We start from the raw sequence: 19,151 nt of genomic DNA, 5'->3' as shown, positions 1-19,151 counted from the left end.
GTTTCAGCCGCACAAGGCATTGAGGACGGAGCCCGCCGTGCCCCTGAACGATTTTTAATGATCCGCGTGGGTTGAGCCTGAAATCAAGACAGAACTCGTGGAGGACATGTGAAACCCCCGGACCCACCTCAAATGGGCCTCAGCATATAGGATTCTTACCATTGAAGGTTAAAAAGAAAATAGATCCTACGGATAGAAATCAAGATATCACATCATTGTTAGGTGAAAACTTGTGAGAGAGAGAGAGGTCGCCTTCATCCTTGTGTTCCTGGCCTGAATCATAATGTACGCTCATAACCAAGAAGGGTTCCCTTAAGAAAATGGTTTGTTGGAAAACACAACAAAGCAGCAACCACCACAGTCAAATGGTTCTAAATGGGACCTGGACAAAATGTTGAAAAATGAAGCTGAGCTGCTTCCTTGGAGTCCTTACGAAGAAGCACTTCCTCCTCTGTGTGCGTAAGAAACCAAAGGGAACTCCATTTACTTTAGGTTTTATATGTAATGAGTCACATTGTAGAGACTAATACGAGTGTGATCCCCATTAGCAGGGAAACCAGTGCAAGCCTTTGGGGTGTGTAAACGTATACCTGCCTCTAAATGCCACCCACACGGCTTTCAGTGCCACTTAAAAGTCACTTTGAAGATGGGGACAGTCTCTAATACGTGGGATCCCTTTAAAGTTTTTCATCTTTTTTAAATTAATTTTTTTACTGAATATGATCTATTACCCTGCGTAAACTCCCGGGCTATTTTCAGTCATGCACACATAAGCCATTGGATGGGCAGCTATTCATTTGGAAAAGGGGGCTATGGGGGCAATTAGAAATAGTTTGAGGTTCGGCGATGACATAAGACAAAGATTTCTATCTTTGGAGGAGCTGTGGCGGTCACACATTTCTGTACATTCACAAATTACAGGGCAAGCTTTGGCCCTCAACCCACCGAATGCATTCCTTCCGAAAAGTGTCTGCTCGAATTTCAGCCGGGGGTTTCTGCTCAGTGGAAATATGAGTGTTGTGAATGGACGACTTCTATGAAATGGAGTTTTATTCCTCTCGGATTAAATTAGCTCTACTTTGGGGCTTGGGGTATTTTTTTGTATGAATGATGAATTCTGCGGTGGCTGTGGAACGCAGGGCTTGTTTACCTTTCCCTCCTTTTTTTTGAGACGTAGCTCGCTATGAAATGGACTTTTTCTGCTTGATATGACAAGAGTGTCTGTGATTAGACTTCCAAGCATGATGTAAGGCACCAAAGCCATTTGTGCCAGTCCCCTCAAAGCCAAATCATATTCTAGCGTTGGAGTGTTTATATACACAAGTCTATGGAGAAACTTTTAAACAACAGCCAGTGGGTACAGACTGTTTGGGTTTTTGGGCTCTTGCTGCTCTGATGCCTGATTCCCTCTCAAATTTTGATTACATAATGTGTCAGCACATCACAATTGGTGGTCATTTTTGCCCATTTTGATGTTCAGACAAGAAAATAAGAAACACATTGAACAATTTTGATCATCTGAATTTGTATGTTATTTCTTTTCTCCACCAGGGCTGCCCGTGTTAGTTTTATTGATCACTGGAATGCACTTGTGTTTTCAAACTTTGTTTGAGCTCTTAATGACCTTAAAACACTTTTATTACTTCTTTGTTTTCCAGTTTTCTTTTATCATTAGCCTATTGTAGTGCTTTATATATCCAGTAACTCATGATAGTATCAGGACTTTATTCCAGATCCTTGAAGAAGTTCAGAGTGTATATTATCCTGGACGTGATGAAGAGGATGGCGACATTCCCAAAAACCCAGCAAGCAGCTAATTGCTTTGTAAGCGCGATGAGTTGAGATGCAGCAGTAACCAGAGGAGACAATGAGCACATTCATCTCATGTATCTTTAATATTCTGCTTACATTTTTATAAAAGGTGCCGAGCGGAGCCGAGGGCTTATAAAAGCCCACTGAATCAATTGAGCTGCATAATGGCTGCTGGGGGACGACTCCAACTGCATTTTTATATCTGTCCGCTGAATGTAAATGGACTTGCATTCATTTTCATGTGTTTGTCTGTCTGACACTTCATTTCATATCGAATACATTATGGGATGGGTTTGGTAGCAGTGCCGTGGTGATGTTCTCCGATCCTCTAGAGCAGTGGCGGAGAGTACAATTAACTCCATTTGCATTTTTCTATTTAGGAACAAATAACACAGAAGTCGTCTTACAAATGAAAATTTGAACTCACCATTAATAAAGTGCGCACTTTCTTAATTCAGGGGTTTTACTGCTTCGTTGGTCTGGTATGACCAGTCGCATATGATGGCTAATGTTAGCTACGTTGCTGTGTAACTGACATTACAGATTCATGACTGGGCTTTCCCTGCCACTATACGACGCAGCGTCATCGTACAAACATGAACACAATGGAGAGAGCATCTTAACTCACGGCACGTCCTTTCTGTAAAATAAAGAGTGAGCTCTTTGTCATATTGTCTTTTTTTTAATTTGTGAAAAAGAATGAATGGACCAATATATTGTTAAGAAACACAGAATGCGGGTTTCATTAATTGTTCAGACAAAAGCTGCGATATGCATAAATAATAAAATAATCATTTAACTAGTAATGCAATGTACCATCGTTTTAAGTCGAAGACCTTCTGCACTACTGTACGTTTAGCTGAGAACGCTTTTACACTTTTACTTTAGTAGGATTTTAAATGTATAACTTTAGCTTGTAACATTGTGGTATTGTTGCTTTTTATTAAGGCTCTGAGTTCTTCTTCCAGCATTGCTCTTAAGGGGGCTGGGTGCATGTGCACACTTCCAAAATCACTCTTTCCTGCTCACAATAACCAAGTAGGTCATGAAAGGCACACTGTGATCGGCGTTCGGGAGTTGATCGTGGTCAGGCCCCCTCCCTGTCCTTTCAGTGACAGTTCAATGGCACACACCACACCCCAGGCAGGCAGGAGGGGGGGGACCGTCAACCCCAGTGTCACGGTCGCTCCGCCCTCACATCATTCGTCGGGTACACTCACCCGATGATGACAGTCAGCAGTCTGTGATGTGGTTCCCGGGCCTGTTTATTCTTTGGAAAGCCACTAAAAGTAGCATTGGATGGTGCGCTCACCAAAAGGCCCCAGTGCTATTATCGGAGCACTTTGGGTCGGGTTTTGATCTGGTGGGTTTGTAAATAGGGCCCTGCCTTGCTGCGGGGCACCACTGTTGGGCTTTATTGTTTAGTGTGACCTGAAGGAAACTTTTTGATATCCAGGGTGATTTGTAACCTGGAACAAAATGTAAAGTCCAAAATTGATATGACTTGTGGCGTTCAGGGTTGCGTACTTCACAAGGACGTGAGTGTATGTTGTTGTAATGTTGACGATGATGGACATAGGATATGTACCCTGCTCTCCTTTTCTTCATTTCACCGATGGACAGATTGTATTTTTTTTTCTACAGGGTCTTTATTTACCCCCGAAAGTCAGTATAACTTTAAAATCTAAATGAGTCCCATAAATATGTCAACTCTCCAATTTTTTTCACTTGTGGTTTTTAGTGTGAGCTATAATCATTTCTCATCTTTCTTTGTGTCCGTGTCTGTCTGTCTGTCTATTTGTGTGTAACGACTTACACACACACACGCACGCACACACAAATCCACAAACACACACAAACTGTGTTTCTCCTTTCTCTAGCGAGAGCTTCTGATGCAAGGACGGCAATCTGTAATCTGTAGTAATTGCATGTTGCAGAAAAACATTTTTCCGCTGTGGTAATCGCTGCAATATGTGCAGTTGCGTTGCCAAAGTGACAGCACCCCCACCCCCTACAGACACACACACACACACACACACACACACACACACACACACACGCACACACAGAGGAGTATCCTGACACACTCTGACTCTGGCAAATGTGTTCAGCTCAAAGAAAATTGGAGGCTGCTTCTCTCAGGATGGCTGAGAGAGGACATATAGACAAGCAAGTATAGCATTGTGACCAACTGGTAACACACACACACACACACATACACACCTGCAGTGCTGTCGTGCTGCATTCACCTTCTGCAAACGATTTACAGTTCCTGCCAGTGACAGTTTAACTGCCATGCAGCCCCGGTGCCAGAGCCCAGCTGCCACACACAGATCAGCAGCTCAATCTCTCACAGGAGCCACATCAACTCACTCTCCGCGCTCCTTTGCTAACAGCTATGACACGGTGCAGGCAGATGATTCAAATTAAATCCCAATGCTAATACCCTAATATTCCTTGTAAACGCTGTCTTTGGACAATTGAGTCAGAGTTCCTGCCGATCAGTGGAAGTTGTAGCCACATTAAATGTGACGGTCTGTGGCTGAACCGTGGAAGCCTATTTATCAAACCATTGTCGACCATTTCACCGCCCCGACACCAGAGCGGCTACTCGAGTGGACTGCGGCGCGGGTTTATGAGGTCATCACCACCGTGCGACTGAGGGAAAGCCACGGTGTGTGTTGAGCAAGGCAGCGCGTCTTACTTGCTCCTCTCACAGCCTCAGCAAACAGTCTCTCTCCCTCGCTCCCTCCCTCCCTCCCTCCCTCCGTGTCATTGCAGCTCAGCAGCGCCGCACATTTATGATCTCATTATCCACCGCGTCATCACCCCTTGGCCCGACAGAGCCCCAAAATGTGTCTGCCCGGTTGGGCTTTCTAGCGTTGCCCTCGTCAACGTGTAAGCACACACACCTAGTAGAAGGACAAGTAATGCTCAGAGACATTTATAGACACACAGCGAGACACTGAGATTGCAACCAGACTGCGTGTGCAAACCTTTTCCTCTCTGGGCGGCTACTCTGACTGCTGAAGCCATCCAACCTCCCAGCAGTTGAACTTCCCTGTGTCTCTAATGGAGTCTCTCTGTCAGATCAAACAGCTCGTGCTGACGGGGAGAGGAGACAGATTCGCAGCGCTGGAAGCCTTTCAGTCTGATGGCCCCGAACACGTTTGACTGGCAACGCAGCCTGTGTCTACTCTTCCGTCGCTGGAGACGCACAACACAAATATAGTTGCACCACCAGGGAGGGGAAGAAGGGGGGCCGAGGGAGAAAATAAGTTGTGAGGCGTCGCTCTCACACAAAGGCGAAGCCCCCATAGCTCGGCCTTTTTTCTCAAAATGAAATCGCATGTGAGTTGAATATTAGGAAGTGCGCATGGCTTCCAGCAACCACCGAGCCATTATAGCAGAGCCTGTAAACCACATTTTCACCAGCAGACAATGCCCCTTTGTGCTTGTTGTGTGGCTGTCCCCTCTCGCTGGAACACGAAGAGAAGCCATGCGCGTTTAGAAAATAAAATAAAATCTGTGGAGATTAGCGTGAAGATGTGAGGGAAAGTGATGAGGATGAAGTGTCAGTTTTAGATCTCTGCTTAATTAGTGGCAGTCATGTCAGGAGGGGCGAGCAGGGCAGTCTGCCCTCATTTAGCCCCATGGCGAGGGGGACCTTTGATGTGGTTGCACACGGAATGCTGTTGTTCATTCCTCTCTGCAACAAAAGCCACATGTTTTTATTTTTTGAGTCCAGGTCCTGCTACTTCGGACTACGGAGGAACACGGTGAGAAATGTAATGTATGCAATGAATGGCATGAACGCTAACCAGCACAACACAAAGTCGTTGAGGACTCTGCCAACCGGGCGCCGGGCCAAACGTATTGTTCTTATAGCTGCATTGTGCATTCGCATTCAAATTGATTTTTAATGGCTGTGTGTGCACGTAGAACCCCACTGCACGCGCATATTCAAGCATAGCCTGATGGAAACGCACACAAATACACACACCATGTACACGTTTCCAACTTTCCATCTATTGTCATCAACGTTTGTGCCTTTCAACTCCTTTCATCGCTGTTAAGGGACTCTTTCAACAGGGGTCATTCCAGGTTCTGTCACACTCATTCAAGTGCAAATGGCCTTCAAAAAGCCCCCAAATATTGAATTTGCATTTATTTCCCTCTTCAGAAGGGGGCTCAGCCTCCCGAGCACCATCTGACTCACCGCGGAATACAACCAGATTCGAGCAGGAACCCCGGCGCTGGTTTCCTGACAAATGTCCACGCCACTTTCCTCTGCAGACGCAGGACAACTCTTGGAAAGTACTCGGTTGGCCCTCGGGGCCTTTCATCGTGAGGAAACAAGGGTGTGGCGACTCTGAGGCCTGCGAGCCAAGGAGCTCAGGAGAGCACTTAGACACATGCTATTGTCGTACCCCATAAAGTCCCAGACTTTTGCACAGTCAGTGATTATTGTCAATCATTCCGATCGATTCCAAATTAAATCAAAAGAAAGCTAATCCTCTTCAGAAGCCACTGAGCTTTCCTGCAGCAACTTCAGAGACTCACTGTTTTGCATGTGACTCTGTGTTTCTGTGAGGTCTCTGGGCTTTATTCCCAGCTCTAGATTAAGCAAACCTAATTGGGGGCTAAAACTTATTTTCAATGGAGTCCCTCTCAAGTCATTGCTTGAGTCAAGGACTTGGCTTAATTGGAGTCCGGGAAACCGCCCGTGTGTCCGAAGTGACTGAATGTTTCCTCTCATCGTCTCCATCGCTAATCAGGAGTGGCGTTGCCCATATGTACAGTTAGCACCCTGGCCACGTGGAGCTAGCATAGTAAGGCAGGACTTTCCCCTCTTTGACTCAGAGCCTGAGGCGTCCATTGAGGCTTTGCTGTAACTGCACACTAATCCCCTGATTGCTGTGTTGAGGCTCGGCACGTCGCTGCTCCACGTCAAGGCGGCCGCGGCTAACGACGGGCTAATGACACGACGATGACAAGGAGCGTTTGTAAACCCAATCAGCAGCCTGGAGCCTGGCTGCCTGGTGATTAGGTTAATCAAACTCTGTACCGACTGAATGACTGGCTCGCTGTCTGCCTCTTATGTCATCACACTGATTAAAGGGGAGAAGTTGTGTGCAAGTCCGTCAGGCCCTTCTAACACAAACGTCTTTTTGCCAGGTTGGCAGTGTTGGCTGCGGCTAGCTGGCATGCTAAAAGCTGCTGAGAGGTCTCCCCGTTATAGTGAGGTCCAACTTTGCTCATTTTAACACAACAGAATGTGTTAGGATGCTGTTACCTTCCTGCTATAAACCGTGATATAAATCTGTAACAACTCATGTCCAACAGCAAAGAAACCCTCACTCCTGTCAGCACAAGTGTTGCCACAGTACATATAATAGTCGGTTAAATATTCTTTGAAGCACAAGAAAATTGTCACTTTTGTGAAATCAAGAACGCAGTCACTGATATTTTTCAGTTAAGTCCTTTGCTGTTTAGTCACCATGTGGGTAAATCTGGTGGACTAAGGCATCGGGAGACCATATGTTAGTCCTGACCAGCTATTACAGTGAGGTCAGACAGCATTTAGAGGGGGAGAACGTCACGGTCATCATGTTGACATACACTGCGCCTCTCTGACTCAGCATGAGAGGGGGGGGGGGGGGGGGGGGACTCAGGCATTGGACTTTGTGTACGTGTGTGCACTGTAGCCTTTATGCGCCAGTGGCAGTTTGTGTGCGTATACCCTGAAGTTCCCTGCACGCTCCTCACGCTCGTGACGGCTGCGTCTGCGACTGCGACCGTGAGAAGAGTGTGTGCAGCAGACGGAGTGACCTCACAGGAGACAGACTATGGAGAAGGGATGGAGGGGCCACTTCTGCTGCACAGCTGAGGGGGAATCCCTGGCATGGTGGTTCCTACTGAGCCAATACAGAAGTGAGCAGCTGTAGAGAAAGTACACGCTCGCTGAAGTTTACTCCAGGCCAAAACTTGCTGCAATACAGGGGTGGTGGATCATTTTGTAAATTTTGCGTGAATTTTAATGATTTAAAAAAATCTAAAAAACAATTCTGGGTTTTAAATGACAGCCGCAAATTGTCGTTTTTACACTTTGTGTTTTGCACAGAATAATTTGGGAGTTTTAGAGATGTTGGTAGGCCGATTCTGTGACCTTTGGAAAGAGCCAGGCTAGCTGTTTCTCCCTCTTTTCACTCTTTATGCTAAGCTAAGTGGCGGCTGGTTCATCTTTAACTGACATATACTAAATATGAAAGTGGTATAAATGTTCTCATCCAACTTTCAGCAAGAGAGCCAGTAAGCTCATGTCCCATCATGTCAAACTGCTCCTTCGCTCGTCTTTTAGTCGCAGCATAAACGGTGATGCTAAATGCTCAAATTTGCATCCCTCCTCTGCAGAGCTGAGTTGAAAAAGCACAATTAGGTGGCCCATTACTGACGCAGGCAGCACAGGCATCTATTTGTCCTCCCCAATGAATAGGCCAAGAGAAAACTAAAATCCCATTTTTGAAACGCTGTCTCCGCAAACATCAATTCACTGCGGTTAAAGTTATGTTTGAGGGGAGGGAAGAAGCAACCCCAAAAACACATTTTATTGCAGCAGCGACAATTAACTGTATGTAAACAAGTCGGAAAAGAAAATAATTCTGGGAAAATAGAGAATCAGAAAACATTTCATAGCCGGCAGCGTCTCGCATCCTATCATTATCTGCATTTTTCCTCCACCGTAATTAGGTTTTTTTTTCTTTATTGCTTATGGGAAGAGGGATCGGCTATAAGGATGTTTTGAGGATGATTAAAGTCGCTCATTATGACGTGACGTTTCAGTCTGGAAGACGGATATTTTGTCCATGAAAAACATTCCTTTTAGTCCTTTGATGGTGACAAAATGAGTTCCTCTGGGCCTCAGATCTGTGCTAAACTTTCACACATGATAAAATAAAACCCTCTGTTCGTCCTGTGTTCCATCTTGTGTACCAAAAAGAATAAAACAGTTTGCTGCCTGCTGATATGTATCTGAACATGTGGGATCTCCATAAGTTTGAGTCATTTTATGTGCTGCCGACCAGACCCATGCCCGCCCATTAAAGTCATTTGTGGTTAGGAATGCAACTGTAATGTTAAAAACAAAAGTGCACAGCAATCGACGTTGTGCTTAGTCACAGGCAAGTTTTGGCTTTTCCTCCTTCTCACTGCAACTGAAAGGATGTTGTTGACAACATCTGGTTAACGATACAGGGAGGGGTCTAAACAATAAGTCTTCTTCATCTGAGTCAAACTCGGGTCACAGCTCTCTCTAATTGTAGCCAGAGTTACAAAAACAAACTAAACCTGTGATGACACAAAGGTTTCATTTCAGGGTTTTACGATAAATTGTTGACCTTATTCCCAGCTTCGCAGACAATTGCAAGCAAATTCCATATACCAGCGTGACTGCTGCATAAATCTAGGTTAATAATACATAAATTAGCTGCCAATGATACTCGTGTTTTCTTTCTGCAACCCCAGCCTTACCATGTAATAAGCTGTGGGGCTGGCCTGTGGTTTAGGGCGTAGGTTTAAAACAAAATTAAGAAACAGAAAATTGCGAAAAAGGCCTTTCCTTAATTTAGTCATCCACCATGCAGGACGCATGAGATCATGAAGAGTCTAATATTATAACAGTGATGTGGGTTTAATCATTTTAACGTAAGGGCTAGGAAATATTATCGGCTCGTAAGTGGAGCAAATTCACCATAGAGGAATGAGTCACAGAAATAGAAGAGTCTCGTCCGGTATGGGCTGTACCTTTTCAAAAATCAAGCGAAAGAATTTTATATTGTGATCATTTCCACCTCGTTATGCAATTACGCAACCGTTTCTCAAAGTCTGCATATTTTCCCGCCAGCATGTAGTCTGTTCCTGTTTTTTTCACATCAGACGGTCGCAGTTAAAGACGCTGGTCTAGACATTATGAATTCCTCTTACACTACTTACATCATATTTGGACATTTGTGTCCTTCACACGCACTATTCTCAAGCTCTTTAATGATCATGTAAGACTATCGCGCATTAGTCACAGCTGCCATGCACAGAGTTTCACAGAGTTTAACTCGCACACTGAAATCTGGATGAACTATGTTAAAAGGGGGCCCGAGACACCGAGTCATTTTCCTGCCTGCCTGGTCCGACACCAGGCCCGGATCACATTGGCTCCTCGCTGTGTGCTGTTTTCGAGAGTCGACGCTCCTACGGGAATGTTTGTTGAAAGAAGTTGCTCAACCTTTCAGAACACTCTCCCCCAATGTGTAAGAGAAACCTGTACAGCATACGTCTATATTATCAGATTGGCTGAAAAGAATCTTGCCCCTGTGGTTGCTTGTCGACCACCAGAAAATTGTATTTACCACTACACTTAGCGCGACTTTAGCCTTGACCAACGCAGCGCCGAGCGTGGTGGTGTGAGCCAAAAGTCCACAAGGGCGGAGGCAGGTTCGGGATTAGTCGACCACATAATCAGCAGGCCCCTCCGCGTACCCTTACCTGGAAGCCATCTGACTGTGGCAGCCCCTGAAAGCGTTCACCATAAAGGCGTGTTGACAGACGGTGAAAACGGCGAGATGGACCCAAAAGTAAATAAGTACCTCCAAAAACGTTTACAGCCCTAATCAAGTCCAGAGCGTTCCCGCTATCAATATGCCTTCAGTTTTATAAATAGATATTATACTCTGCTAAATTGGAGACAGGATTTTGCCGCTCTGTGGCTGTCATGAGTTTTCTATTATTTGCTTTCACTTTAGAATATTGAAACTCGTCATATCTGGTTACAGATTTCAGCCTGCTCAGCCAGTTTTCATGTTTTGGCGTCACTCAGGGGCCTCACACTCGGCAGGATTTTGAATGGGCTCCAATCAAGCATGTTAATTTAAGAGTGGGGGGGGGGGGGGGGGGAGAAATCTTCACCATATGACTTTGTTATTAATAAATTCACCAGAGGCCAGCCATGTGTTCCGTCAAATTTATAGCCTTTTTTCTTTTTTCGAGCTACTGTATAGCGCCTTTTTATTTGTCAGTGGTTCTTAGCTTGACGTTCGTCTCGAGTTTTATCCCCTGTGAATGATTCATCTCGATGCATTTTCCTCACCCTGTGCATGTGTCTCTCAGGCTTTTCTCCCTCCTAGAGACATGTAGAACAAACCAGACCACCTCCCAGAATCCTCCACAATAACCCCCGCTACAACTGTGGTAAGGCACAGCGCGTTCCTCACACACAAGCCCTCACTTCCATTCATGCATCGCAATAAGCCAAACGTATGAAAAACATTCCCACCCTTATAAACCGGGAGCCTTTTTCTCTGCCACAAAGGGTGCTGGCTCCCAAAAGCTTCTGAACAAAACGGACCCCTGTTATAAAACAGCCTGCGGGGAGCACGGCGGCGAGGATATGACCCGCCACACGGGCCCAATCACAGCTGCTGTAAACCAGGTACCCCACCTGATGCAAACACTGCAAGTATGTCAGGATCGGAAAACTCAGTAAAGTTTATACAACTCTGCTTCACAGGGGGAAAGTCCGGCACTTTATTTTCTTTTGTTTTTTTTGGAGCCTACTGCTTTTCATTTTTTTTTTAAGTGTAAAAGTGTCAGAGAAATGCTGCTTTCTAGTTAAATAGTGGTGCTGCTGTGTGAGGGCTAGCAGGTGTTTAGCCTCATTGTGGTTATTATCAGTAAACTGCAGCAGCACTGTGAGTCTGCATCAGATTAACGCCTCGTAGACGCAAAACTCTACATCTCAGTTACTTTCTTTCTCTTAAGAACACACCATATCAGACGATTAGCCCTTTTGTTTTTCTTGCGCTCAATACCGAATTGGACGGCATGAGAACGTGAACACGAGAATGTTGCTCTGTCTGTTCCCTTTGTGACTTGGTGCGTATGTGTCATATGTTATACGTGTGTGTGTGTCTCTCCCCGAGCTTGAGCGTAGGACTGAGGTTTCTGAGGTGAGGCGATCTCTCGCTTCTCACGCGAAGTGCATCTGATGTTGCACATCACATGCTTGTATGTGTTCTCTGTCTGCACCGTGAGAGAGGCTGCAATGTCAAAGACAATGACACCTACAGCACAGACTAATAGTGTTTGTGTTGTTGGTTTTTTTGTTGTTGAAAAATTTGAAGTTAACGCGATGCAAAGAAAGATGTTAAAGACTGAAATCCTTTTTATTTGAATGAGGAATTTTACAATTTGAAATTCAGGAACTTTAATTTAAGTCTATTTCCTTTTTGTGGGATTTTTTAAAAGAACGAGATGTTGCTTGCAGCAGTGTTTCCTGCCTTCTGAAGACATGATACATTATTTCCACAAGCTTCACGTCGCACAGTATTAAAGTCAGAGCTCGGGAAGCCAGACATTTAACAGTCTCCTTGATTTTCTGTAACCGTTCCTCTTAATTTCAGTTTGATTTGAGTCTGAAAAAAAAAAAAGAAGAGAACTTGCTAAATTGCTTTGCCTGTGTAATGCAAGTTGTTAAACTAACCGCTGGGGTATTTTGCTTACATGAGGTAGTCGCGATTTGAAATGCTTTCAGATTGTACTGGCGTATTCAATGACTCTTGGCCTTTGTTCTCCCGCAGTTGGGTTTCAGTCTCCTGACAGAATGAATTGTAAAAGGATATTGCATATTCACTAATGATTTCCAATGGATGATTACAGCTTTAAATGCTTGTCTCTTCCCCCCCTCCCTTGACCCTACTGTCTCACATCCCGTCTCGCTGCACTGGTTAGGCTTCGAAAACCAAAATCAGGCGCCCGAAAGCACATTACGTTCGAGGTTAGAACGGCTCTGAAGCCTGATGGACGGCATGCATGAAACCTGAAGTCACACGCTGATCTGTAAACAGTGAGGCGATAAAGGGATGCAGAGCCAGCGGTTCTGGAGAAGAAAAGGGGGGGCAAAGGGCCGGAGCCTTGTCAGGAGGAAACTATAAATGCCTGGGTGTCTGTAGAAGCCGTGAGTACACTGGAACATCATCCCCTGTCACTGCGGTTCCACTGAGGATATCAGGATTGCTCTCATGTGAGGCACAGATGTACTGAGTGTGTGTGTGTGTGTGTGTGTGTGTGTGTGTGTGTGTGTGTGTGTGTGTGTGTAGGTGTGTGTGTGTGTGCGTGAGAGAGGCTCCAGAGATTTTAAGATATACTCTGCAAACAATTAGGAGCTGGTAGTGCTTCTCCTGTGGCTGCCTCTAATTAACACTGTAACAAAGCCTTAATTGGGAGGGAGATTTAGTTTTTTCCTGCTGCCTTTTGGTCGCAATGTCGCAGTATTCTAGTTGGAATCAGGTAAAAGTTTAAACCTTCTTCTCCACACTTAAGAGCTTTCACGATTCGCAAGTAAAAGCTGTCTGATTGGAATCGCCATGGCAACAAATGGCCTCCTCGTTGAGAAATATAGTGCACTCACCTCACCACATAGACCAAAAGTACCTCCTGGAAGTAAAGCAGAGTGTGAGAGCCTGATATGTTTGTTTCTTTTCCCTTTGCTCTTTTATTGTATTGCTGTGTTCCGGTAAAGGGCCCAGTCACATGGAGCCTCTGAGCTCGTATTCTCACAGAGAGAGCGCCGAGTTTCACTTGATAATGAATGTCTGTGGTGAGAAGCCCATTATGGCGCTACTCCATCAAGCCTACAGAAAACACAAGGAGCGCAGAGGCAAAGGCATTTAAGGGCCACATCAGTCAACTAGATGAGGGCTACTGTGCAAATCAGATCCTCCTTTGTGAACCTCCCTCAGCACATGAGTGAGTGAGTGTGTGTGTGTGTGTGGACAGAGAGACAAATGCAAGAAGCTCAAGAAGCTCCCGGCTCTCACAAGTTGTTCATGATAATGCTACTTTTCTACTTCTTTTTTTGTCAAAATAACAAAGTTATCAAACTAACAAAGCTGCACATTCAAAACAAGTGGACACAGGGTGGGATGGTGATGAGAGGGGTGAGGGGGGGCGGGTGAGAAGGGAGGATCAGCGCTCACCTCTGAGTAGACTGCTGCTGTAGTTGGAGAAGGAGTCAAAGATGCTGTTTGATGCCATGGCAGGGAAGCCAGAACACTGTGGAGCCCGTGCTGCGTATGATCTCCACCGACCTCGGAGGACACAAAAAACAAAAAAAATCAACACAAGTACGCGAGTCAGAGAGAGAAGTGAGGAGAGGAGAGGACAAAACTCCTGGAGCTCGGAGCCCGTTTGCAACCAAGAATCTAGGGTTTGTGACCACCGCAGGAATCCCAAGCCACAAGCCTGCAGAGAGAGAGCAGCAGCAGCAGCATGTGTTAGCAGCAGCACCGTTTCAGAGGGGGGGAGAGAAAAGAAGAAAATGTGAGAGATGGAAGTTTAGAGAGACAAAGAGAAAGAAAGAAAGAAAGAGTTTAATCAGAGGCAACGGCAGCATTCGGGTCTCCAGGTGTGGAGGTGGACTCACCAGGGCTGGAGATGAGAGGGGGCCCAGCGAAACGGAGCCCAGGGTGGTGGAAGCGGGGCCGGCGTGGGAAGGGCTTGTGGTCCTCAGTCACACGGCGGGCTGAGGGTCTGAGGTTAGCCAGCGAGCTGGATAGCGTGGTCTGCCTTTCTCTTTTCTCCTCCACGACGGTGGTGGCCTGACTGCAGCGGCAATGCTAGTAAAAGGCTAAAAAGCCACAGTCTATCTGCATCCTCCTCGCCATCCTCCACACAGAGACACACACACTCCCCTCTGTGAGTGGTGGAGCCCACGTCACGTGAGGTCACCGGGCCTCTCCCTCCCACCCTCTCACCCTCCCTCCCACCCTCTCACCCTCCCTCCCCTCCCACTCCTATATCGTCTTTGCTTTATTTTTTTTTTCTCTGGTTTCTCTGCGTCGCTTTTTTACTTTCCATGCTTCTCCTTCTCTGACTCGCCGTCTTCACTCTCACTTCTTATTGGTCGTCCAGGTTTTGGGAACGCTCTATTTTCTTTTGAGTTCAAACCAGGCTGCGGCTCCCAGAGGTTTGCAGAGAGCTCTGAAACCACGACGGAAGAGCTGGAGAGGCATTAAATTGTATTAAGCCGAACACTCCTAAACAGAGAGGAAAGAACAGGAGTGAATCGGAAAGGGAGAAATTGAGAGATAGCTGTGGCTTTAGCCGCTGCCGTGAGGCGGGAAAGTATCGGGCTAACTGCCGAACAGCACGGATCGCGTTCTCCACTGAGCACATATTGTCCTGCGCTAGTTTTATTGTTTGTCTGACTCACAGCTCATTTGTGTTCATTACAATCGGTGGTTTCGGCCCTGCAAATCCTCCACCCTCCCTCACCGCTCGATAGTATCGTAATCTTTGCCTCATTGGAAGCAGCACTGCCAGTTCCTCGACTCTGTCTTTCAGGTGATATCCTCCATCCCTCACGTACAGTTTTCCTTCCTTTGGCACTCCCTCAATCTATTTCTATATTTAATATAAACACACTCCGTAACAGGTTGTTTTTCCAGTTCAAGTTCACTTGGCTTTGCTTGGAAACATTTACTTTTAAAAGGTAATTTTAGTTTGTACCTGTGCTTCCCCTGCAATATGAAAAAATACAAAGAAGATGTCAGCTTTTGTGGCCTCGCGTATTCTCTTCCCTCCCCAAAGCATTTTAACGTGATTGTGGTTTTCACACTTTTTCCTTTTCTCTGTGAATTTCCTGCTCGTACAGCATCGGCCTGAGATGCGTCTTCATGCCATTACTGCCTTTTCTTTTTTTTATTGTATTTATTTGAAAGTTTCTCCTGCAGTTGCGAGAAAAACAGGAAATGATTCATATGGCTTCAGATTCATACAGAACAGAACTGACGAGCAGAGTCGGACGAACTGAGAAGAGACAAACTGTTTGTTGTGGTACTGATAACCTGACAATCTCGCAGTACTACGAGCATACACAGTATGTGTGTGTGTGTGTGTGTTTCTGTCTGTCTGTGTATGTGTCGGTGTGTGTTTGTGCACAAATCACTGGCATTTGCAAACCTGTGGTATCCACACTTCCTCTCTCCTTTCTCCCGTCGCTCAGTGACACACTGACCATGTCTGGCCACGGGACAACAGGCCCAAACCACCGTCTGGTCACTCATGTGATCCGAATGCTTTCCCTAGAAACCTGTGTGTGTGTGTGTGTGTGTGTATTGCTGTGTGCACTGTCCCGTTACTGCTTCAAACTGCTTTGTGTATGGATGTCAGCCCACGTTGTCCTCTACTAATTGCTGGACTGGACGGACCACAGCATGTGTTTGTATGTGTATATACGAGTACCATGTTCTAAGTGTGTGTGTGTGTGAGAGAGAGAGAGTTTGCTGCTCTTCCTGGTAGCCCGCACTGCCCTGTAAATGAGCAGTTGCCGCTGAGTTAGGCGGCAGCGCGGGCTAAATGACACGGCGTGTCGGCAAGTGTGGCCGAACGCTGAGGCCACAGCCGCGGCCCCAGAGCTTTTATCAGCCCGTCCGCGCAGGCCACTACAGGCCTCTGACTTAACCTCACACACGGCGAGGCTTCCTCTTCTAACACCTCCGCTGCCTCCCGACATTGGCCTCGGCCCTGGTCTGCCAGCTCAGGGACAGATTACAGCTGTGGGACTCTCTGCTGAACGGGAGGTACCGCTGTCGTACAGGCCCACAGGGAAACGCCGCTCCCTGCAAGGCCACCGTGGACATGGCGGCTGAGCCTTCTTTTGCTGATTTGTTCTTTAGCTTCAGAGAAAATGTGTTTGTTGGAAGACATTTTCCTCAGGTCTGCTACATTTGGAGTGGAGGGTCTCCGCTGGGTTCTGGTGCGGTCTCATCTGCGTTTGTTTAGGTTTGCTTGAGAGAGCAGCGCGCTGGTTTCACAGCGCAGGGGCCTGTGGTTCTTTCAGTTTATCATCTTTTTTATTTCTTTTTTACGTGCATGTGTTTGTGCAAGTGCGACATGTTACTGGTAATACTTCATGTTGTTTTGTTTTTCAGATTTAATTGAGGTAGTGCATTGCCCCGCTAGCTGTTTTCACAATGGCAGACTGTTTCGGATTATTGTCAATTTCCTTATTTTCGTCCATTTGTGGTAGGAGACGTTGTGTCTGGATTTTCAATGAGGAATAGAGAAAAGCTAAACAAATGCAGGACCATCCCACAGCATTGTGCAAGTACGGGAATTGTCTCCATTGTAGTGTCGTCCAAACTTGACATTTGAAGAAAGCGGTGCAGTCGAGGCTGTTTTTTCTCCGTCCTCGGCCCGCTCCCTGTTTTTTTCTTCTTCTTTGTCTAGGTAAACATCTGCTTCATGTTTTGAAATGTATCTCATGGCTTTGCACTGCCCATGACCGTGAGGGGAAAATAGTCTGAAGATCATTGTGGCCGTCTTTCACTCAATTCTTTTTTATTTTTATTTTCCCCTGCCCAGGCCTTGTTTATCAAGCCCCTGTATTTAAGCTTAATATAACTCCTGTTTTGCTGAGAAAACTGTGGTGGTTTAATCACTGTCAGTGGTCCTACGCCTCTCGGGTGTGGCTCGTGAGGCAAAAAGGACCCAGTGCGGTCGCGCGTCCAGCTGCAAAGGGGCTTATTTTGTGGTCTAAAAATTGCAGGCTTCCCCATGTGTTCCCTATAAACGTGGAATGCAGCGTGGGACTCGAGGAGGCTTTTATAATGAAGTGGCCGTCATTGCATCAAACACCACGGCCCTGCCTGCCTCGAAGGACAGGCCCTGGGAGCCTGTTTTTTTGGGCTGCGCACACGGGTCCAATGTCCTACCTGCTCACTCACACCTCATACTGCCCATTTTCTTCTAATCATATTACACTGCTCGTTCCAATGACTTATGGCCCTGTCCAGTCTCAGTACACCTTATTCATATTCTTGTGATTTATAACATCGCATATAACTCATATAGATGCAGGACACTTTTAAGAGTTCTCAGGCTAATTCTCTTTCTACAAGCATCGACACCCTCAAATATAAAAAGAGTATATTATATATATATATATATATATATATATTATATATATATATATATATATATATATATATATATATATATAATATATATATATATATATTTACTGTGTTTGTGTGTGGCTACATGTGCCTATGTTGTTGTCATTGTAAGCGAGGCACTCCCAGATGCAGTGGTTTCAGCGCGCAGTATCACGGTTGGAAGTGATCGCCGGGCCCATTATTTATTTATTGGCTCCAGCAGACATGGAGACTTGACTGTGGTAACCACACAGAGACGAGGGGAGCCGGAGTGCCGTGTCGCCACACGACTATGCCAGAGCTCCCGAGGATGTATGCAGTAACCTGTGGCGGGACCAAAAGTACTGATAAGTCTGTGATGGACCAGTCAGAGATTGGAGATTAGCCGCGCAAGGACGTATACGACTCAAGATCATGATCCAAGTGCACGACATCGTGACAGCTGCCAGCTATGCGGCGCCTCTGGCACCTGCTGCATGCTCTTCAAATAAATGTACCATGTTTTCAGGTAGTAAACCCTCCATCCTACCCCCTTCACCCAAAGCTCTTCCTGTTATTCAGAAACTGTGCCAACACAGAGACCGAGCATCCAGCTTCCTTTACAGCAGGTCGATTCAAAACCTTCACAACCACTGGCAATGAGCTCTGTAGTCTTATTCGACAATTTATGGCTGTCATATAGTTCTTCCTGTGTAGCTTATGAAACACAGCGCAAAATAAAAAGATTAGTCACGTCCTTTGTCTGCAATCATACATATTTTTTTGTATTTAAATGATGGTATTCCAAGAGGAGCGAGTGAAGTTAATTCATCTGTACTTTTAACACTTAATATTTTCCAGTGGGAGCTGAAAAATGTATATAATATACATATTTATCTAATAATAAGTATGATAGTCCGTAGAGCCTCATGGCAGTGACACATGAGAAGTAAGTTTCAATGCTTGTTAAAAGGAATGAAGCTGTATCTCAACAAATTGTAAAAACATACTAGCTGGTTCAACTTAGAAAAGATATTAAATACAAATCATTTTTAACCTGTCTGTTCTATCCACTTATTTACACTTTTATCTGATTGTTGGGACTTAAAATGATAACTCAGCAAGTATAAATATCAAAGTTGTTTCAACGCAGTATTTTAGGGCAGTCAGGTTAGTTTTCAGAGAAGAGTTAACTTGCATTCATCGCATTTATTTAATAAAGCAAACCTAATAGAAAGAACATTTATTTATTTAGATTAATTACCTGTTTTTTCTGACCTTAATCTGGAATTTACTCTCCTCCCTTTGTCTGTTTTTTTAGACACAACACAACCCGGCTTTCAAGTGTTGGGTGACAAGATTCAACACGTGCGA

The 19,151-nt window shown here is 45.5% G+C and overlaps 1 protein-coding gene across 2 annotated transcripts in view; it reads right to left on the bottom strand.

Moving 5' to 3' along the window:
• The window catches only part of runx3 (RUNX family transcription factor 3), a 45,860-nt gene extending 31,445 nt beyond the window's left edge, over positions 1–14,415 (bottom strand). For both annotated transcript variants that reach the window (XM_079286466.1, XM_079286467.1), the window contains exons 1-2: positions 14,285–14,415; positions 13,839–13,949 (exon numbers count right to left, since the gene is read on the bottom strand). In XM_079286466.1, the coding sequence (XP_079142592.1) occupies positions 13,839–13,896 (58 nt within the window). In that variant the 5' untranslated portion in view covers positions 13,897–13,949; positions 14,285–14,415. The remainder of the gene's footprint in view (positions 1–13,838; positions 13,950–14,284) is intronic.
• Positions 14,416–19,151: the final 4,736 nt, after the last annotated feature.

This window comes from Melanostigma gelatinosum (assembly GCF_949748355.1).
Source record: "Melanostigma gelatinosum genome assembly, chromosome: 16".
Lineage (NCBI taxonomy): Eukaryota > Metazoa > Chordata > Actinopteri > Perciformes > Zoarcidae > Melanostigma > Melanostigma gelatinosum.
This window is presented reverse-complemented; position numbering and strand designations above follow the sequence as displayed.